At 45.8% G+C, this 17,217-nt stretch overlaps 1 protein-coding gene across 21 annotated transcripts in view; it reads left to right on the top strand.

The window, feature by feature from the left end:
- The window catches only part of PPFIA2 (PTPRF interacting protein alpha 2), a 461,781-nt gene that overhangs the window by 434,084 nt on the left and 10,480 nt on the right, over nt 1–17,217 (top strand). For all 21 annotated transcript variants that reach the window (XR_008307767.1, XM_053251926.1, XM_053251924.1 and 18 more), the window contains 3 exons: nt 2,827–2,924; nt 6,590–6,765; nt 6,856–6,924. Coding sequence is in view for 20 of the 21 variants with exons in the window: in XM_053251926.1 (XP_053107901.1) it covers nt 2,827–2,924; nt 6,590–6,765; nt 6,856–6,924 (343 nt within the window). In the remaining variant the exon portion in view is untranslated. The remainder of the gene's footprint in view (nt 1–2,826; nt 2,925–6,589; nt 6,766–6,855; nt 6,925–17,217) is intronic.

Raw genomic sequence — 17,217 nt, 5'->3', positions numbered from 1 at the left:
CCTCAGGGCCAGGTCAGCGGGGGCTGTGGAAGTAGCTCTCCAAAAGACTTTGGCTTTTCTGAAAGACAACAGTTTCCTGGTGAACAACAAAAGATTTTGACTCCGGCCCCTGCAGCGGGCACTTTTACCTCACCAGGCTCAGTTGGCATGCAAGATAAAAAAGATCAAGATCATGGAGGGATTATGAAAATCCTTTCATTGGCGACAAGTTTCAAAAATTGTCATGGGGAAAGCCTTACCTGGAGCCAAACAGGGTGTTGGTCACTATAGACACAAGTCTGTCGGGAAGGGGTGCCCACTGCCTCAATTACCATGCACAGGAGCACTGGTCGGAGGAGGAGGCCAGGCACAGTATATTGATTGGAACTTTGGATGGTCTACCTTGCTCTGTTTGAGTTCCGGAACTTAGTGACACACAGCAATGTGCTTATCCACATGGACAATACCTCAAACATGGCACATATCAACCGCCAAGTGGGGACATCATGTCAACAGTGTGACCAACATTCAGGCAGGTGGGATGAGCAGACAGGAGATCCAGCCAGCAGAATGGAGCCTGCATCCACAAGTGTTTGACTGGATCACCCAGAGGTTGGGACTGAGTATTGACCTATTGACGTCTCCAGCCCATGCAAAGCTGCCCACTTTCATATCACGCTTTCAGATTCCAAGGGCAGCCTAAGTGGATGCACTCTCTCTTCAGTGGCCTCCATGTCTTCAATATGCATTTCCTCCTGTACATCTCTTATAGCAATGCTTATGGAATCTCCAGGGGCATAACTACTATTAGGCAAGGGGAGGCGGCTGCCTGGGGGCCCCCACGCCTTGAGGGCCCCCCCAGAGGCAAGTTACATGTGAAGTGTGTGTGTGTATCAGCGAGGGGCCCATTAAAAAATTTTGTCTCTGGGCCCACTCCAGCCTTGTTACGCCCCTGGGAAGCTCCAGATATCATCCTCCACTCTGATCTTGGTTGCACCTTTCTGGCCAAGGAGGCTGTGGTTTTCCAACATTGTGGAAATGGCAGAGCTCAGGCCACTGACTCTACCCCTCTGGGTAGATCTGTTGTCACAGCGTCTGATTCTACACCTGGATCCGACATAGCTAAGATTAACCACATGGAGGCTGGGAGGGACTTACTAAAAAGAAAGTGTCTCTGTGGTCATTGACACCATCTTGGCATCACGCAAGGTGTCCACCAATCATATTTACCAGGTGACGTGGAGAAGCTTTTTGAGGTGGGGGTCCAGACATTCCATACATCCAGACAATTGTAAGCTATGGGTCCTTCTTGATTTCCTTCAAGTGGGTCTGGCCATGGGCTAAAAAGCCAATATTTGAAAGAGACGGGTGACCTGCCTTATGTGGATGCTTTTACATGGGAAGGGAGTGAAGATCCAGCACTCTCTCCTCCAAATGTTCCTGCAGAGGGCCTCAGTTGTCTCCTCCTGTGTGCCACTGATTTCCAACGTGGGACTTACACACTGTCCTACAGGTGCACCACTTGCCTCCATTTGCGCCCACACGGATGGCATCTCTTTGATTCCTTTCCTCCTAAGTGGCATTTTTGGTGGCAATTACATCTGCACTTAGCATATCTGAGCTATAAGTGCTCTCAGTCAAGGACAATCTGTGTGTAAGGATGCTGTTCGACTTGTCCCTGACCCCTCATTTATACGAAAGGTCAACTCAGTATTTTACCAATGGGAGGACATCTACCTTCCATCTCTTTGTCCTGCTCCACATCATACTAGGGAGAAGCAATGGCACAAACTGGACATCAGGAGGGCTCTCCGTATCTACATTGATAGAACAGCATCATTCCACAAGTCAGACTCTGTTTGTATTGTTCCAGTCCAAGTCCATGGGGCAGAAGGCGTCAAATGCTACCATGGGACACTGGGTGAAGACTTGCATTGTTATGTCTAATGAGTTGCAGAAGCTGCCAGGTCCTCAGCTCACTCTACGAGATCAGTGGCGACTTTGGCCATGAATGCATCCTTGGAAGAGATATGTTGTGCTGTCACTTGGAAGTCACCCTCTACATTTTCAAGACACTACAAGCTGGACATGCATGCCTCTTCAAGAGCGGTATTTGGTCAGAGGGTTCTGCAGTAGGTCCTCTCCAGGTAGTAAATTCAGCATGGGCTTGTTCCCACCCATGGTTGTGTGCTGTGGTATCACCCACAATGTGTGACCTCCTATACCAGCAGAGAGAAAAACATTGGTACTCACTATGAAGGTTTCTTCTTGCTGATGTTAAGGAGGTCACCCATGCCCACCTGGGTCTCTTATTATGTCAGGATTACTGCATGCTTCTGGATTCTTCTTACTCTTTTTTCTCCTCTTGTGCTGCACTACACTGTTGTTGTTTTTTACTGTGGCCTATTCGTTTATTATGGTTCCCCTGGGACCTACGAGACATGTTACTGTTTACTCACATGTTTGGTGCTGCATTTTTGTTCTGGGCATATATTTTTGAATAGAACAGTATATTGATTGGAACTTTGGATGGTCTAGAACCCTAACCCACTGGGGCTCTATTTAAGGTTTCTTCAAATTTTTTGATCCTGCCTCCTGGAGCATGTGAGTGGGGATAACCCACCATGGGTGACCTCCATAACACCTGCAACCTTCACAGTGAGTACTAACGTTCCTATCTCAGCAACACACTTTCCCCCCTAAATATGTACAATCCCTCAATGTGAGTGAAGTGAACTGTGAACTACAACATTTATTTTTAAAATGTTAGGTAGAACCTTTTACATGAACAAAATTGTTTTATTTAAAATTGCCTTATACTAACCTATTGTTTTTCTTAAATAACAGAACAAGTCTGCAGTATGGGATCATGTGTTTAAAGAAACTGAATTATGACAGGAAAGAACTAGAAAGAAGAAGAGAAGCGAGTCAGCACGAAATTAAAGGTAACATTTAACTAAGGAAGATATTCATAATGCGTGTCTTCTAAGCTTTCAGTCCATTGGTCTCTCAACACTGCTTGTGTACTTTAAAAAAGTGATGGGTGATTTCCTGGGAAACTCAGTTCAGAATAAAATCAATCCAACAAACTAATTTGGGCTGGATCTGAATCAGGATGAATCTGTTTTAAGCTTAGACCCATTCCAAACCCCAAGTATTGATCCATTCCCATGGATGTCATTGGAGAAACAGTTTAGTCCCAGTCCCTCATAGGCCCTTCCCTACTATCACTCTAGCCCTTCCCCCAAAAACTCAATTGCTGTCAACAGGAACAAGATGAGCCCTAGGAAACTACAATTTCCAGGGATTCTTGAGCCTGGGAAGCTGCTGAGTATACTTGCAGACCTTGGCTCATTTAGTGCTGTTGCCGCTTAGTGGTCCTGGGACTCAGTTTCTGAAGAGCTAAGCATCTTCTCAATTCCAAACTTTAGCTGCAGCATCAGTTAAATATACATTAAAAGCAAGTGTGGTGCATGATCCATTTGTTCACTTCACATCCAACAGAGATGTATTCGATAGAAATATGAGACATATGCACAAACTCCAAGCCTGCAAGAGACTACGTGTAGCTCTTTTTTCAGCTTTCCTTGCACGTGTGTGGCCTGGGGTCAAACAAGTGGATACTGGGGCACAGAGGTGCATCCAGGTTTGCCAGCTGAGCTATCATACACTGGGGCCATTCACACGACCTACTGGATGGGAGGGAGCAAATCTCCACAAATCTTGCCTTCCTCCCACACGATCCTCATTTTGTTGGTGAGAGTGGAAAGTGCACTCCCACACAATCAGCCCTGCTCCGTGCAGTGTGGATCAGGGTGGATTGATCTGAGGCCAAGACTCGTTGTCCTGCCTCTGCAAATCCCACAATGCACCACACAACACACACGATGCATTGGGGCATTCTCCCAAGAGACAGGCGCTCTAGGCACCCATCTCTGTGTGTGGCCGGGCTGGAAGCATCCCATGCTCGCACACGAGCAAGTAGCCAGGGGTAAGGGAGCGTTCACTCCCTTAACCTTGGCTAACAGCCAGGTTTTTAAATGGGGTTAGGCAGTGCTGCCTGCCGGGAACAGGACTGATCCTGGGGTTCTCACACACAGCCTAACGCAGGCTCAGTGTCCCTAGGCTGGGTTAGGCTGCACATGAGAACAGCCTCATTGCTTAGCAATTAATCAGTGGGAATACACAAACATAAATACACTTATAAAATGTGCAATCATGATCACAGAAAGTGGAAATCTACCTATGGAGCACCAGCACACAGAATAATTTCTCCATGTGAGCCTTTTACTGGGAATGGTCAGGAAGGGATCACATGAAAAACCATTCTCAACTGTGAAGCAGGTCAGTAAGCTTGTGCATAATCACTGTGTTACTGCAAGCCATCCCTTTCCTCCTCCACCTAAACCTTGAGCCAGGTCTCACGATCTGTGAGACCCGGTTTTGCAGGGTGAGCGGGGAGGGAGCCCTGGGCAGCTGGATCGGCCGCCCACATGATTGCCAGCTCCGTGATGGGGCTGGAGGGAGCAGAGGGAAATTGGCCCCCGCAAGTTCCAGCATGCCCTGCATGAGCGTGCAGGGCATGCTGGCGAGACCCCCGGAGCCAGGAGGCAGCTTTTTGCTTCTCCGAGGGTCTCCTCGTGAGTAGATGCGGTGTGGAGCCACACCGTGGCTACTCAACGATTATTAAAACCAGGTTTGCGGAGCGCTCGCTCCGCAAACCTGGTTTTAGGGCAGAGGCACTTCAGAGGGTGACCCGCTTGCGAACCAAGCCCGGTGGTTCTTACAATTGGAAAAAATCGGGCTAGGCGTTCCTAGCTCAATTTTTCCCGATCGTGAGAATAGCCCCCTTGTCTTTCTCTCATTCACGGTGCAGATGCATGGGGTTCAGTGAATTTGGTAACAATTAATTGAGGCTATTCACATGCACGTGCAAAACACTAAGGGAACCCAGCCCAGCTTTGCATGCAGATGTGAACCGCCTGGATAGGGCCCAATCTTAGCGACACCTTGGCAGCAAACCTGCTTGTGGAGTCTCCCTCCAAAACAAGGTTAGGAGAGCAAGTGCTCTCCTAACCTTGTTTTTTGGATCATCTGTCAGCCACAGCTGCAAGCAGCAGCAGCTAGCAGACTCAGGGAGGGGGGATCCCCATAATGCACCGCACACTCACGCAGTGCATTATTGGAGCTCCGGGGAGGTCTGCTGAGGAGGTTAGCTTTTAGAGGCTTCCTCCCCTTGCCCTGTCGGAGCCCTTTCTCTGCTCATGAGAAAGGGCGGATTATCATGGTAAACACCTTGGTAATAAACCATGACCATGTTCATTGAATACTATCACGATGTTTGTTGACATTTACTACCATCACCATATTCATTGATATTGATAAAGACTTGGCCAATTACCATGTGAAAATAGCCACATCGGATTCAAAATGTAGGCTATCATGCAGTAATTCCCCATTGCACACATGAATAACATGGTCAACTGAATCACGGCACAGTTTGTTGGATAATAACCAGCCTATATAAAAAGAATCCATACTTTAAGCAACTGCAATTTTTTGTGTCTGATACAGGGGAGAAAGCTCAAAGGGACTAAAGCAGGCCTAGGACTCTCTCATTTGAGTATATATGCAAAATGAATTTTGTTGGGGAGTGGGTTATATAATCTACGGGTTAACCTCATAATTAGCACTTCCTCTATAAGGAGGGGCAAAACGGCATTCTGTATACATGCCTATAATAATCTGAGTGCTTTCTTCATTTTTCAGGTTTTATGATGAGGGAGAGAAAAATGTTAGCATCTGTGTCCAGCTGCACATTTAGGTTAGAGCTATACCAAGAAGCTTCTAAAGCCATATTCAGAAATATCCCCACATGCTCAGAAAAATGAGGAGGGAATGGAATTGCACCTGTTAGCCCTACCTCCTGACGATTTGCCCACAGGCCACACATCACAGGCAGCTGCATGTCTGGTGTTTGTCTGCAAGGTGTTCTCCATATGTACAGCTGTGTGCACAGAGGGCTTATCCCCAAGATTTGGCCCAATGCAGATTTCCCTTCCTGGCTGACCAGGGTTTCAAACTGCAGGGAGGATGGGGCTTTAGTTATTAAGACAATGTAAACACAGGATCCTCAGCACCTTACACAAAGAAGTATATAGAAATGTTATACAGGTGGCCCTTGGTATCTGCAGATTCACGTATCTGCAATTGGGTCTTAGAAACTCATTTTCATTATCCGCAGGCAGAAAAATGGGCAACGTTAGCCTATCCATGGTTTTGAGTGACTGGAAATGACTTCTAGTGCCATTTCTTGCCGCCATTTTCCAGCAGAGAGCCATTTTGTGGCCTGCTTTATTGGCCCTTTTTCTTTTTGGTTAGGAACCAAACCTTCCAATTCCCATTGTCTCAAGTTTTGTTATTTACAATTTCCATATTCGCACCTATAGGCAAGAACTGAACCCCCACACAAACAACAAGAGCCACCTGTATATAACATTTAAATATGTTAAATGTTATATACAGCTGATTTGGCTCAAACCTCCATACATTCTTATGTGTCTGAAAAGTCAGTTAGTAGGAAAATGTGCCTCTCCTTTTTCTTTTGTAGATGTGCTGGTATGGAGTAATGACAGAGTAATACGCTGGATTCAAGCTATTGGGTTACGAGAATATGCAAACAATGTATTAGAAAGTGGTGTGCATGGATCGCTTATAGGCCTGGATGATAACTTTGATTACAGCAGTTTAGCTTTATTGTTGCAGATTCCAACACAGAACACACAGGTAGGTAAATCCATTACTGTTTTATAATTAATGTCTATGGATTTTAACTAATTTGTAATTACTTGAATTGTTTGCTTTGGTTAACTGTAGGCACGGCAAATCCTTGAAAGAGAATACAATAATCTATTGGCACTAGGAACAGATAGACGACTTGATGAAGTAAGTGACCTTATTTATAAAAAGAAAAGTTTATGAACATCAGAAAACAATATATATTCAATTTAGATAATTATACAAGCATACATGAAAAAGAAATAAAGACCTGCTGTATCTCTAGACAAAAGCTTAGGTGCTCTCAAATACTTAACATAAGGTTTCCAAGGCAACTTTATTTGTACCTATTTAAGGGATTTTAATTAGAGAGCTACAAACTGCATACATACATTTCAGTCAGTATATTAACTGATGATATATCACTTTGAGTAGGAAAGTAAAGGATGGTTATATGTTGCATTGAAGTAGGAAAGCACAAGACAATTAATCATCCTGACTCTGTTTGACTATACTGCAAGATAGTTACAGGATGGCATATGAAGAAATAAGTTCATAAGCACTGTGATGGTTCCTGTATATGCTGCCACCATTTATCTTCAATAATCCTCTCCTATCATATCTGTTGCCATTGATAGTGGGAGTGGGGGAGAGATGCTTTAGGCATGGGGTGTAACTCCCATAGAGAAAAGTTCAAATATTTTTAAAATAAAGTGGATTTATTGTTTCACAAAGGGTGGGGGTGGGTGGGACAGAACAAAACAAAAGATGGTCCTTTCCAATAAATACACATTACAAAACACAACCAGTTTCAGTTTTCTATCCTTCAATCCAAGTCTCTTTCTGCCAGCTTCCTCCTAGGCAGTTAACTTCCAAAGAACTCTCTTTCCTAGGTTTGAGATCCATGGAACTCTCCCTGTCAATCCCAGTACCTAGCAACAGTTGTCATGCTTGACTCACTATCCCCCAGACCAAGCAACATAAACAAACACACAATTGTTAGCCAGTGAGTTCTTTACATCTTCTAAGCTTCTGGTAAATGAAACACTGTTATCCTTTCACAGATACAGTGTGAAGATTTTAATTAAAATAACTTAGTGTAATTTACTTAACATTCCACACATTTGCTACTGCCTAGATAAAATATCCACAATTACATTGTTTCTCCAAAATACGTTCAGTTGTGTAATTAAATTATTGTAATATCCAAACCATCTCTGTAATTTTGTATTTGAGTTACTCATAGAGAAACTGCAGCCATTTTAAAACCTTGTCGTCAGTCGGGATAGTAAACTCTGGTCCATACTGGTATGAGCAGAGATTATTCAGTTCTTTGATGTGGTCTCTGTGCTTTACACGACTGGGTTTTGAACCTGCGCAGAGACCTCAGAGTTATTCCAAGCTAACTTCCTTCCTAATAGGTGGTAGCCCCTCCCCCTTCTGGTGATGTCATGGCCTCCCTCCTTCCATCTTTTTTCGTCTGCCGATAAACACACATTGAGAGTTGCTCTGAGCTTTAAAAAAAACAAAACCCAAATAAAATTGTTACACCTTTCCTTCCTATCTCCAATCTCTAGTTTTGCTCTTCTCTCTCATTATTATTTTGTTTTCCCCACTCTTTACAGTTAGTGGTTTGCTTTTCCCCCCGTCCCACACACACACATGTTTTTCGTTCCAGCTGCCCCATGCAGGGATCGGCGTTTTTTCATTCCTTTGGCTGCTTCTGGCCTGAAAGACCACCTTCAAATGCTGTACCTGCTGTAGGGTCAAACTCCCATCTACTGACCACCACAGCCTCCACCTTTTTTGCCTCAGCAAAGCCCACAAAGTCAAAACTTGTGCATACTGTGCCAAATTAACCAAACAGGCCCCAAAGAAACAAGCCTCCCGTCTACAATCTTGGCTCTGGGAGCGAGCCCTTATATCTTCAGAGGCAGCGTCTGCCCAAACCATGCAGGCCGCCTCCATCCTGGCCATGCCTCCCTCAGGCTCACAGCCCCCTGTCTCAGCCACTGCCAGCTCAGTCAGTGCGCCCGCCTCTTCAAGGTCTTCAGAGCCTACAGCTCCCACGCTTCCCAAGTCCGCATCTTCTGCTATGGTGACTGCCCCATCCACGGCCCCACCGTCCTTGGGCTCAAACACCTCCACCAAGTGCAAAAAGAAGAAAAAGAAGGAAGCGCCTCTACCGCCCTCCAAACCTCTTAAACTCCTGGTGCCCTCCTTAGAACTTCCTGCCCTCCACAAACCCAAGAAAAAACGCAGACTCTCTCATCACCAAGAGGTGCCCATTCAACAGTGTTCAGCGCCGACTGTCAGCCCCCTTGGTCAGAAGGAGAATTTTGATCCAGAAAGCCCAGTGAGACCATGAAACTGCCCCACAGGAGGGCCTAGATTATGAGGACCTCCCAATTGAAGAAGAGGACTTGGAGGCACAATTGTAGACACTTTTTTCCTTAGGTGCCCTCGCCCAAGCTCCTCACAAGCCTCTGCTAACCATAGGCCACACAAGGACTCTCACCATATTGACCTTTACTATGCCAACTGGGACAAATGCCTGGCTTATAGCTCCTACAACAACATGACCTTGTAACCTAGGGACCTTAACCCTTATGATACCTCTCAGTGGCGCTATGCCCATCCCAAACAGCCCTACCGACCCCCACGATCCCAGCTGGACCACTGGGACTTCTGTGAAACCTACAGAAATCGCCCCTGCTCACCACAACACACTGTCTCGGTTCCCCCTCGCCTACATAAGCAACCTATGCCTTCACCAATGTCTGTCCCTCGGCAACCGCAACCAGAACCCAAGCCTACAGCCATAGCCACAAAACTACCCACGCTTTCCAACACCCAGAAAAGGTACCCTCCACAACCTCGTTCCAGTCAACAAGCCACTAGGGCCACTGATCCAAACCCATCACAGCTGGACATGCTGGACGCTTCCTCCACTCAAAGCGCTGACACCTCAGGTCAAGAGACTGATGAAGACAGTGATGCCCAGTCCTCCATTTCTAAGATGACATCCTTAGCCTCTTCACCCATCGACCTCATAACTGACTCAAAGCCAGGTTTACCTTCGGAGGACTACAAAATCTATGCAGAATACATATCCTGCATGACCACTTCCTTAGGCATACCCTTTATTCAACAAGGTAAACCAGAATCAGACCCATTATTTGGCCTTATAGAAGTGGATAAAAGAGCCCCTATTTATCTTCTTTTGAATACTGCCCTCATGGCTATTGCCAAAGCCTGCTGGGCACGGTCCTCTTCTCTTCCTCAACCTACAGAACACTTGGAATCCTTCTACAGAGTTCACACAGAAGATGACCAAGCAGGAAACTTTCTCACCCCACACCAAATTCGGTAGTGGTGTAGTCTTCTATATCTAAAACCAAGGCTTGCTCCATCTCTGCCCCTCCAGATAGGGAGGACAGGAAATTTGACATTTTTGGCAGATGCCTCTATTCCATCTCCACACTACATTTCAAAGTAGCCAACTATCAAGCCTATAACACCCGCTACAATAATTTCTTCTGGGAGCGCTTTGCCCCCTTCTTAGATCACCTACTTCTAGATAAAGAAGACCTGGCTAAAACATTCTTCAAAGAGGCAGTACAATTAATCAAGCAGGAGCTGTATTCTGCCAGATATTTGGCAGAATGTGTAGCAAAAGTCATAGCCACCTCAACAGCAGTCCATCGCTACGCATAGTTGCATTCTTATGGCCTTGCCTATGAGGCTTGATCCAGTATCGAGGACTTCCCCTTCAATGGCAACACCCTATTTCGAGAAAAGACGGACGAAACACTACAGAAGGTCCAACGTTTTCTCAACAGTGCTTGCTCCATGAGCTACCAGCTGTCCACACCTAGACAGCAAAGACCAACCAGATGGACCCACATGCCAACTCAGAGGTCTTCCACCCAATATCATCAGGGTGATCACTCCTTTCACACGCCAAAGTTTCAACCCTATGGAAAACGATCTTCATACACCATGCAGCACACACCAGTCAACAAGCCTAGACAAGTTGCCACTTTCCCCAAGAACAATGACTCTCCAGGCCAGTGCCAGTGGGATACACATCTGTCTTCCTACCTTTTGGCATGGGAGGTCATAAGGATTGGCTATGCACTAGAATTTTCATCTATACCCCCATTCAATCCTCCAGTCACCACCAAAGTCACCCCCATCCTAATGGCAGAGGTGGCTGTTTAACAAACAAGCAATAGAACCCGTTCACAATCCTTTATCAGAGAGGTTCCACTCCCCATACTTCACCGTTCCCAATCACAAGGGAGGCCTCCATCCCATTTTAGATCTACAACAACTCAACCGATTCATTACCTACAAATGCCTTCAAATGATCACCATCACAACTATCCTCACCTTCCTACAAAAGGACACTTGGTTTGTTTTGCTAGACCTCAAGGATGTGTACTACCACGTCACCATCCGTCTTCAACACTGCCATTCTCTGCATTTCAAAATTGGAAACACCTACCAGTTCAGGGATCTTCCTTCAGCCTAGCATCAGCCCTGAGTGTATATACCAAATGCATGGTGCCAGTGGTGGCCTTCCTCCAAAGACACAGCACCCCGATCTTCCCATATCTGAAAGACTGGCTTTTGGTGGCTGATATGCCCCAAGCCATTCTCCATGCCCTCACCACCATGACCACCCTCCTGAACGACTTAGGCCTACTAATCAACTACAAAAAATCCAAACTGATACCCACCAAGTGCATAGAGCTCCTAGGCCTCCTGTTTGACTCTACTCAGGCCATGCTCAATCTACCAAAATGCAGAATCAAATCACTTCTGGATCTGATGACTCAGGTGCTCCACCATCGCCGTCACAGAGCTTAGGCCATCCAGCAACTGTTAGGCTATATGGCCTCCACGACACATGTTCTCCAACATACCCACCTTTTGTTCCAGGATCCTTCAAAATTGGTTCCTGAACAACTTCCACCCCCACACAGCCCCTCAATCCCGGTGGCTGCCATGGTCCGTCAGTCACTTCTTTGGTGAACAGATCTCTCCAACCTCTCTGTAGGTGCTCTGTTTCATCCTCCTCAGCCACGTCATGTCCTCACTACAGATGCCTCAGAGACCAGCTGGGGGGCCCACACTCAGGTTCTCTCCATTCAAGGCCTCTGGAATACAGAAGAGTGTACGCACCATGTAAACTATCTAGAACTTCTGGCAATTTTCAAAGCCTTCTTACCGCTCCTAGACCATTCTGTAGTGACCGTACAGACCGACAACACTACTGCAAAAGCCTACCTAAACAGACAAGGTGGCACAGGCTCCCTCAGTCTGCTTCACCTATCTCTCGACCTCTGGTCTTGGTGCATAGAACACATCATGCCTATAGCTGTACACATCCAAGGAACAGTGAATGTCCAGGCCAACACCGCCAGCAAGATGGAAATGGACTCTCATGAGTAGCAACTAGACCTGGACATCGCCCAATCTGTCTTTATACGCTGGATCCACCCAGAAGTAGACCTCTTCTTGTCCACCCTGAATGCCCACTGCCCGCTCTACTTCTCCAGAGCAGGTTGGGGACCTTGCTTGTTAGGCGGCACATTTGCCACAACCTTGATGGGAGGTACAGCATACCTTCCCCCCCCATCCCTCTTCTGCCTTGGGTATTGAGCAAGATTCAACACAACCAGGTAGACTGCATCTTGATAGCGCCTTGGTGAACCCAGGATACCCTGGTTTCCTCGCCTTCTGTGCCTCTCAGCACGCAACCACTATCGCCTGCCTCTGATTCCTCATTTACTCACCCAACAGGCAGGTCAGCTTCTACACCAGACCTGCCCAAACTCTACCTCACTGCATGGAAGATATAACCCGCTTTCCACAGTCCTTGCAATGACTTCTCTCCGCCACCAAGAAACCTGTAACTTTAAAGTCATACCAAATGCTTCCTTACCTTTCTTGAATCCAAGTACATAGACCCCAAAGAGGTCTCTGCTGAACACATTTGTACTTACCTCCTTTCCTTAGAAGAAGCAGGCCTCAAGCTCTCCTCTCTAAGGGTCCACCTGGCAGCTATAGTTGCACACTCCCTGCCCTCCTCCACATCCTTCTTCAAGGACCCTGTAATCAACAATTTCCTCAAGGGTTTAGCCCACCTCTACCCTGACACCCACATCATGTCTCCACCCTGGGATCTTTCTCTAGTACTTACCTGTCTCATAAGACATCCCTTCAAACACATGCAGACAATCTTTCTGGACCTCCTCTCCTGCAAAGTGGCTATAACGTCTGCCAGATGGGTGATCAAACTACGAGCCCTGTGACTGGACCCTCATCTGATTTTCCACAGAGACAAGGTGGTGCTCCGTCCAGACACTGCCTTCTTACCCAAGGTCATTTCCTCTTTTCATCAATCTCAACCACTTACCTTACCAGTCTTCCTCCCCAATCCTGTAGATGATACACAAAGGCATGCGCTCAACGTGCCCCGGGCTCTCACCTTTTATGTTCACCACACCTCTACCCAGTCTCTCTTGGTTACACATTTGGACCCCAACAAGTTTGGCCAAGCTTCTGTTCTATCCATATCCAGGTGGATAGTCAAGACTATAACCTTATGATATCAACTTACCAAGAAAGACTTACTCACTCCACTAGAGCAGTGTTGACTTCCACAGCATTCGACAGAGCAGTTCTGATTGACGTCATCTGCCAAGCAGCAACCTGGGCATCTCCTTCATTCAGCACTATGTGCTAGATGTGCGCTTCCGCAGAGATGCAGCTTTTGGCATGGCAGTCCTACAATCACTCTTCGCCTGAACTCCCATCTCCAGGTAAGCTCTGGGCATGGGTTCAGCTTGCTATTCACCCATTCATGTAAAGCACAGAGACCATGCCGAAGAACATTAGGTTGTTTGCCTGTAACTTGGGTTCTTCTAGTGCTCATCTGTGCTCTTACATACCCACCCAACCTCACTTCTTAGTTCTCCAGGTCATCGAACTCAAAGACTGAAGGAAGGAGGCCATGATGTCACCAGAAGGGGGAGGGGCTACCATCTATTAGGAAGGAAATTAGCTTGTGCCTCTGCACAGGCACAAAGCCCATTCATGTAAGAGCACAGATGACCACAAGAAGAACCCAAGTTACAGGTAAGCAACCCGATGTTCCATTTTATAGTTTTCTATTTTCTCAAGAGCTCTACTCAAATAAACCTCCACAGTACCCTTTTTGGCTGAAACCTGCTTTTGGGCTTGTTTGAGTTTTACCACTTCCTTTTCTAGCATAGGAAGCTGTGGATGCAATCTTTTTTTCTGTTTGCCTCTTCTGACAGCATTTTGTATTACTCTGTTTGAGACTATTTGAAAACATAGATATAGTGAGCATCACAGAAACCTGGTGGAATGGTGAGAATCAGTGGAACACTGTTATTCCTGGGTACAAACTCTACAGAAAGGACAGGGAGGGGTGGATTGGGGCTGGAGTAGCACTGTATGTTAAAGAGGATAGATTCCAGAGATAGAATCCAGCAAGCTAGTAAACCCAGGAGGACCAGAGTCCTCCACAGAATCATTATGAGTGACAATATGAGGTATGAAAGGAAATGTGTTACTAGTGATGTGCTATCACCCTCTGGATCAAAACGTTGAGAGTGACCTGGAGTTGGAGAAGCAAATCAGAGAGCCATCAAAGAGAGACAGAACTGTAATAATGGAGGACTTCCATTACCCTCACATAGACAGGGAAAATTAATGTGCCGGTATGACAGAGAAGACTTCTAGATGTGCTAAAGGACTGTGCCTTAGCACAGTTGGTCATGGTACCAACCAAAGAGAAGGCAACCTTGGACTTAATCCTGAGTGGTGCCCAGGACCTAGTATGAGATGTCAGAGTTATCGAACTATTAGGGAACTAGCTGAACTGGGCACAGTGTGTCTGCACCTCTAGTTCGCCACCTCTGTGCCCCCCCCATCTTTGTCTTCTTCTGATTCTGCTTTTCCTGCATGATTCCGCCACCGTCCCCCGTCCCCCACGTTTCCCTTCTTGCCTGCGGGCCACTATTTCCCCTGCCCTCCCGCTGCAGCTGCAGTTTTCATCCTGCCCGCCTCCCTTTTTGCCCACTGGCCACCACTACCCCCCAGTGCTTTCCCCGCCCACCTGCCCTCTTTGCCCACCAGCTGGCCAGCTGCCAATGCCATTTTCTTCCCCTCTACCTGTCCCTGTCTGGCAGCTGCTTGAGCTCTCACAAGAGCTGCCACACATGGAATTAGCAAAGGGTATGCCTAAGAGAAAAATATATAAAGAAGATAGTGACCATAGCATGATCCACTTCAGCTTATATGCTAGTGAAGCACTGCCAAGGAAGTCCAACACAGATATGTTGGACTTCAGAAGAGTAAACTTCTCAAAAATGAGGGGACTGGTAAAAAGGAAGCTGAAAGGAAAAGTCAGGAGAGTCAAATCACTCCATAAAACATGGAACTTATTTAACATATTTTTACACCACCCAAAACTCACATCTCTGGACGGTTATTTGAAACCACAACAATAGACGCTCAGTTGGAATGTATACCAAGGAGAAGGAAAAGTACCACCAAGTTCAGGAGGATGCCAGGGTTGCTAACAAGTAGAGTCAGGGAAGCTAAAAAAGGGAAGATTTCCTTCAGAAAATGCAAGTCCTGCCTAAATGAAGAGAACAGAAAGGAACATAAACCCTGGCAAAACAAATGCAAAGAGACAATAAGGGATGCAAAAAGAGAGTTTAAGAAATATATAGCAAAAAGTGTCAAGGGGAATAACAAAAACTTATTTAAATATATCAGAAGCAGAAAACCTGCCAGGGAGGCAGTTGGACCCTTAGATGATGAAGGTGAGGAAGGGATTATTAGAGAATAAGGAGATTGTAGAGAAGCTGAATGAGTTCTGTTGGAACTGCTCAGTAGTTGAAGAGCAAAGTTGCTAGCCCTCAGCAAGGCCTTAGTGAGAACACCCAGAGACGCAAGTAAAATCACAGCCAAATTGTATTGAGTTGAAGGACACTCACAAGATGTAAAGTCCAAGGCCGGTCCAGATACACATAAAGTCAGATACATGCAAAGCAGGAACATAGATTGCTGCTGCTGCAGGTACACAGTGTGATGTGAATCACAGAGTGGACAAAGGACTCTTACATAGGGTCTGTATCTATACTGGCCCTAGCCAATCACATTCAGTCATGTTTCACTTACATGACCTGTTACATAACCCCTGCTTAGATTCACCTGTTAGCAGTTTTTCTCTGATTGCAGCAGTAGTGACTTGCACTTTCTGTTCTAGCACTGCCTTACAGGAAATCCATTCTTTTATACCTCCTGACAAGTTCTTTGCATCTGTCTTCACGGCGGAGGATACTGACCGTGTACCCATTCCAGAACTGAGCTTTTCAGGCTTGGAGGCTGAAGAACTGGGCCAATTTGATGTGACAAGAGAGGATGTTCTAAACTGACATGAAAACTAAAAATCAACAAATCACCAGGGCCAGATGGAATCCATCCAATAATTCTGAAGGAACTCAAATGTGAAATTGCTGATCTCCTAGCAAAACTATGTTACCTGTACCTACATTCAGGCTTTTTACTAGAGGACTGGAGAGTAGCTAATGTAACTCTGATTTCCAAAAAGGGATTCGGGGGGGATCCAGGAAAATACAGGCTGGTTAGCTTAACCTCTGTCCCTGGTAGATTGATGGAAGCATACTTAAGCATAAAATTGTTAAACATATAGAAGAACAGGACTTGCTGAAGAACCAGCACGGCTTCTACAAGGGCAAGTCTTGCCTCTATAAAATGTTGGAGTTCTTTGAAAGTGATCTTGTTGACATAGTATACATTGAGCCCTTTCTCACAATCAGTGAGAAGGGCTTGGTGGAGGGAGGTGGCGAAGGCTGCTCAAACTTACCTTGACCACAGATTCCTCGTTGCTCACCACCTGAACAATCACCAGCAGATTATCTACATGAACCCCAGGTTTTCCTACAATTTCATTTTTGTCACATGTATACTGTCAAGATTATTATTGTTGTTGTTTACACAGTCAGACAGGTGTTATTGACTGGTTTGTTTTATCCAGACATCGAGTCCTTCCCAAGGACCTGGGATGGCTGAATTTTATTATCAATGTTGTTGCTGTTATTATAGATATCATCGCAGAATATAGGCTGTTCCCAGTAAAGTTGCTTTTTATAATTGGCTGGTGGTGATTTTTGTGGCCCCTATGGTGTTGAGGTGCTGTTCAAGTTGTTTTGGAATTGCACCTAGGGCACCAATTACCACTGGGATTATTTTGGTCTTTTTCTGCCACAGCTTTTCAATTTCAATTTGTAGATCTTTGTATTTTCTGATTTTTTTCTATTTCTTTTTCTTCTGTTCTGCTATCCCCTGGTATTGCTATGTCAATTATTTTGACTTGTTTTTCTTTCTTCTCGA

Source organism: Hemicordylus capensis, chromosome 5 (genome assembly GCF_027244095.1).
Source record: "Hemicordylus capensis ecotype Gifberg chromosome 5, rHemCap1.1.pri, whole genome shotgun sequence".
In the NCBI taxonomy this organism is placed as follows: domain Eukaryota; kingdom Metazoa; phylum Chordata; class Lepidosauria; order Squamata; family Cordylidae; genus Hemicordylus; species Hemicordylus capensis.
This window is presented reverse-complemented; position numbering and strand designations above follow the sequence as displayed.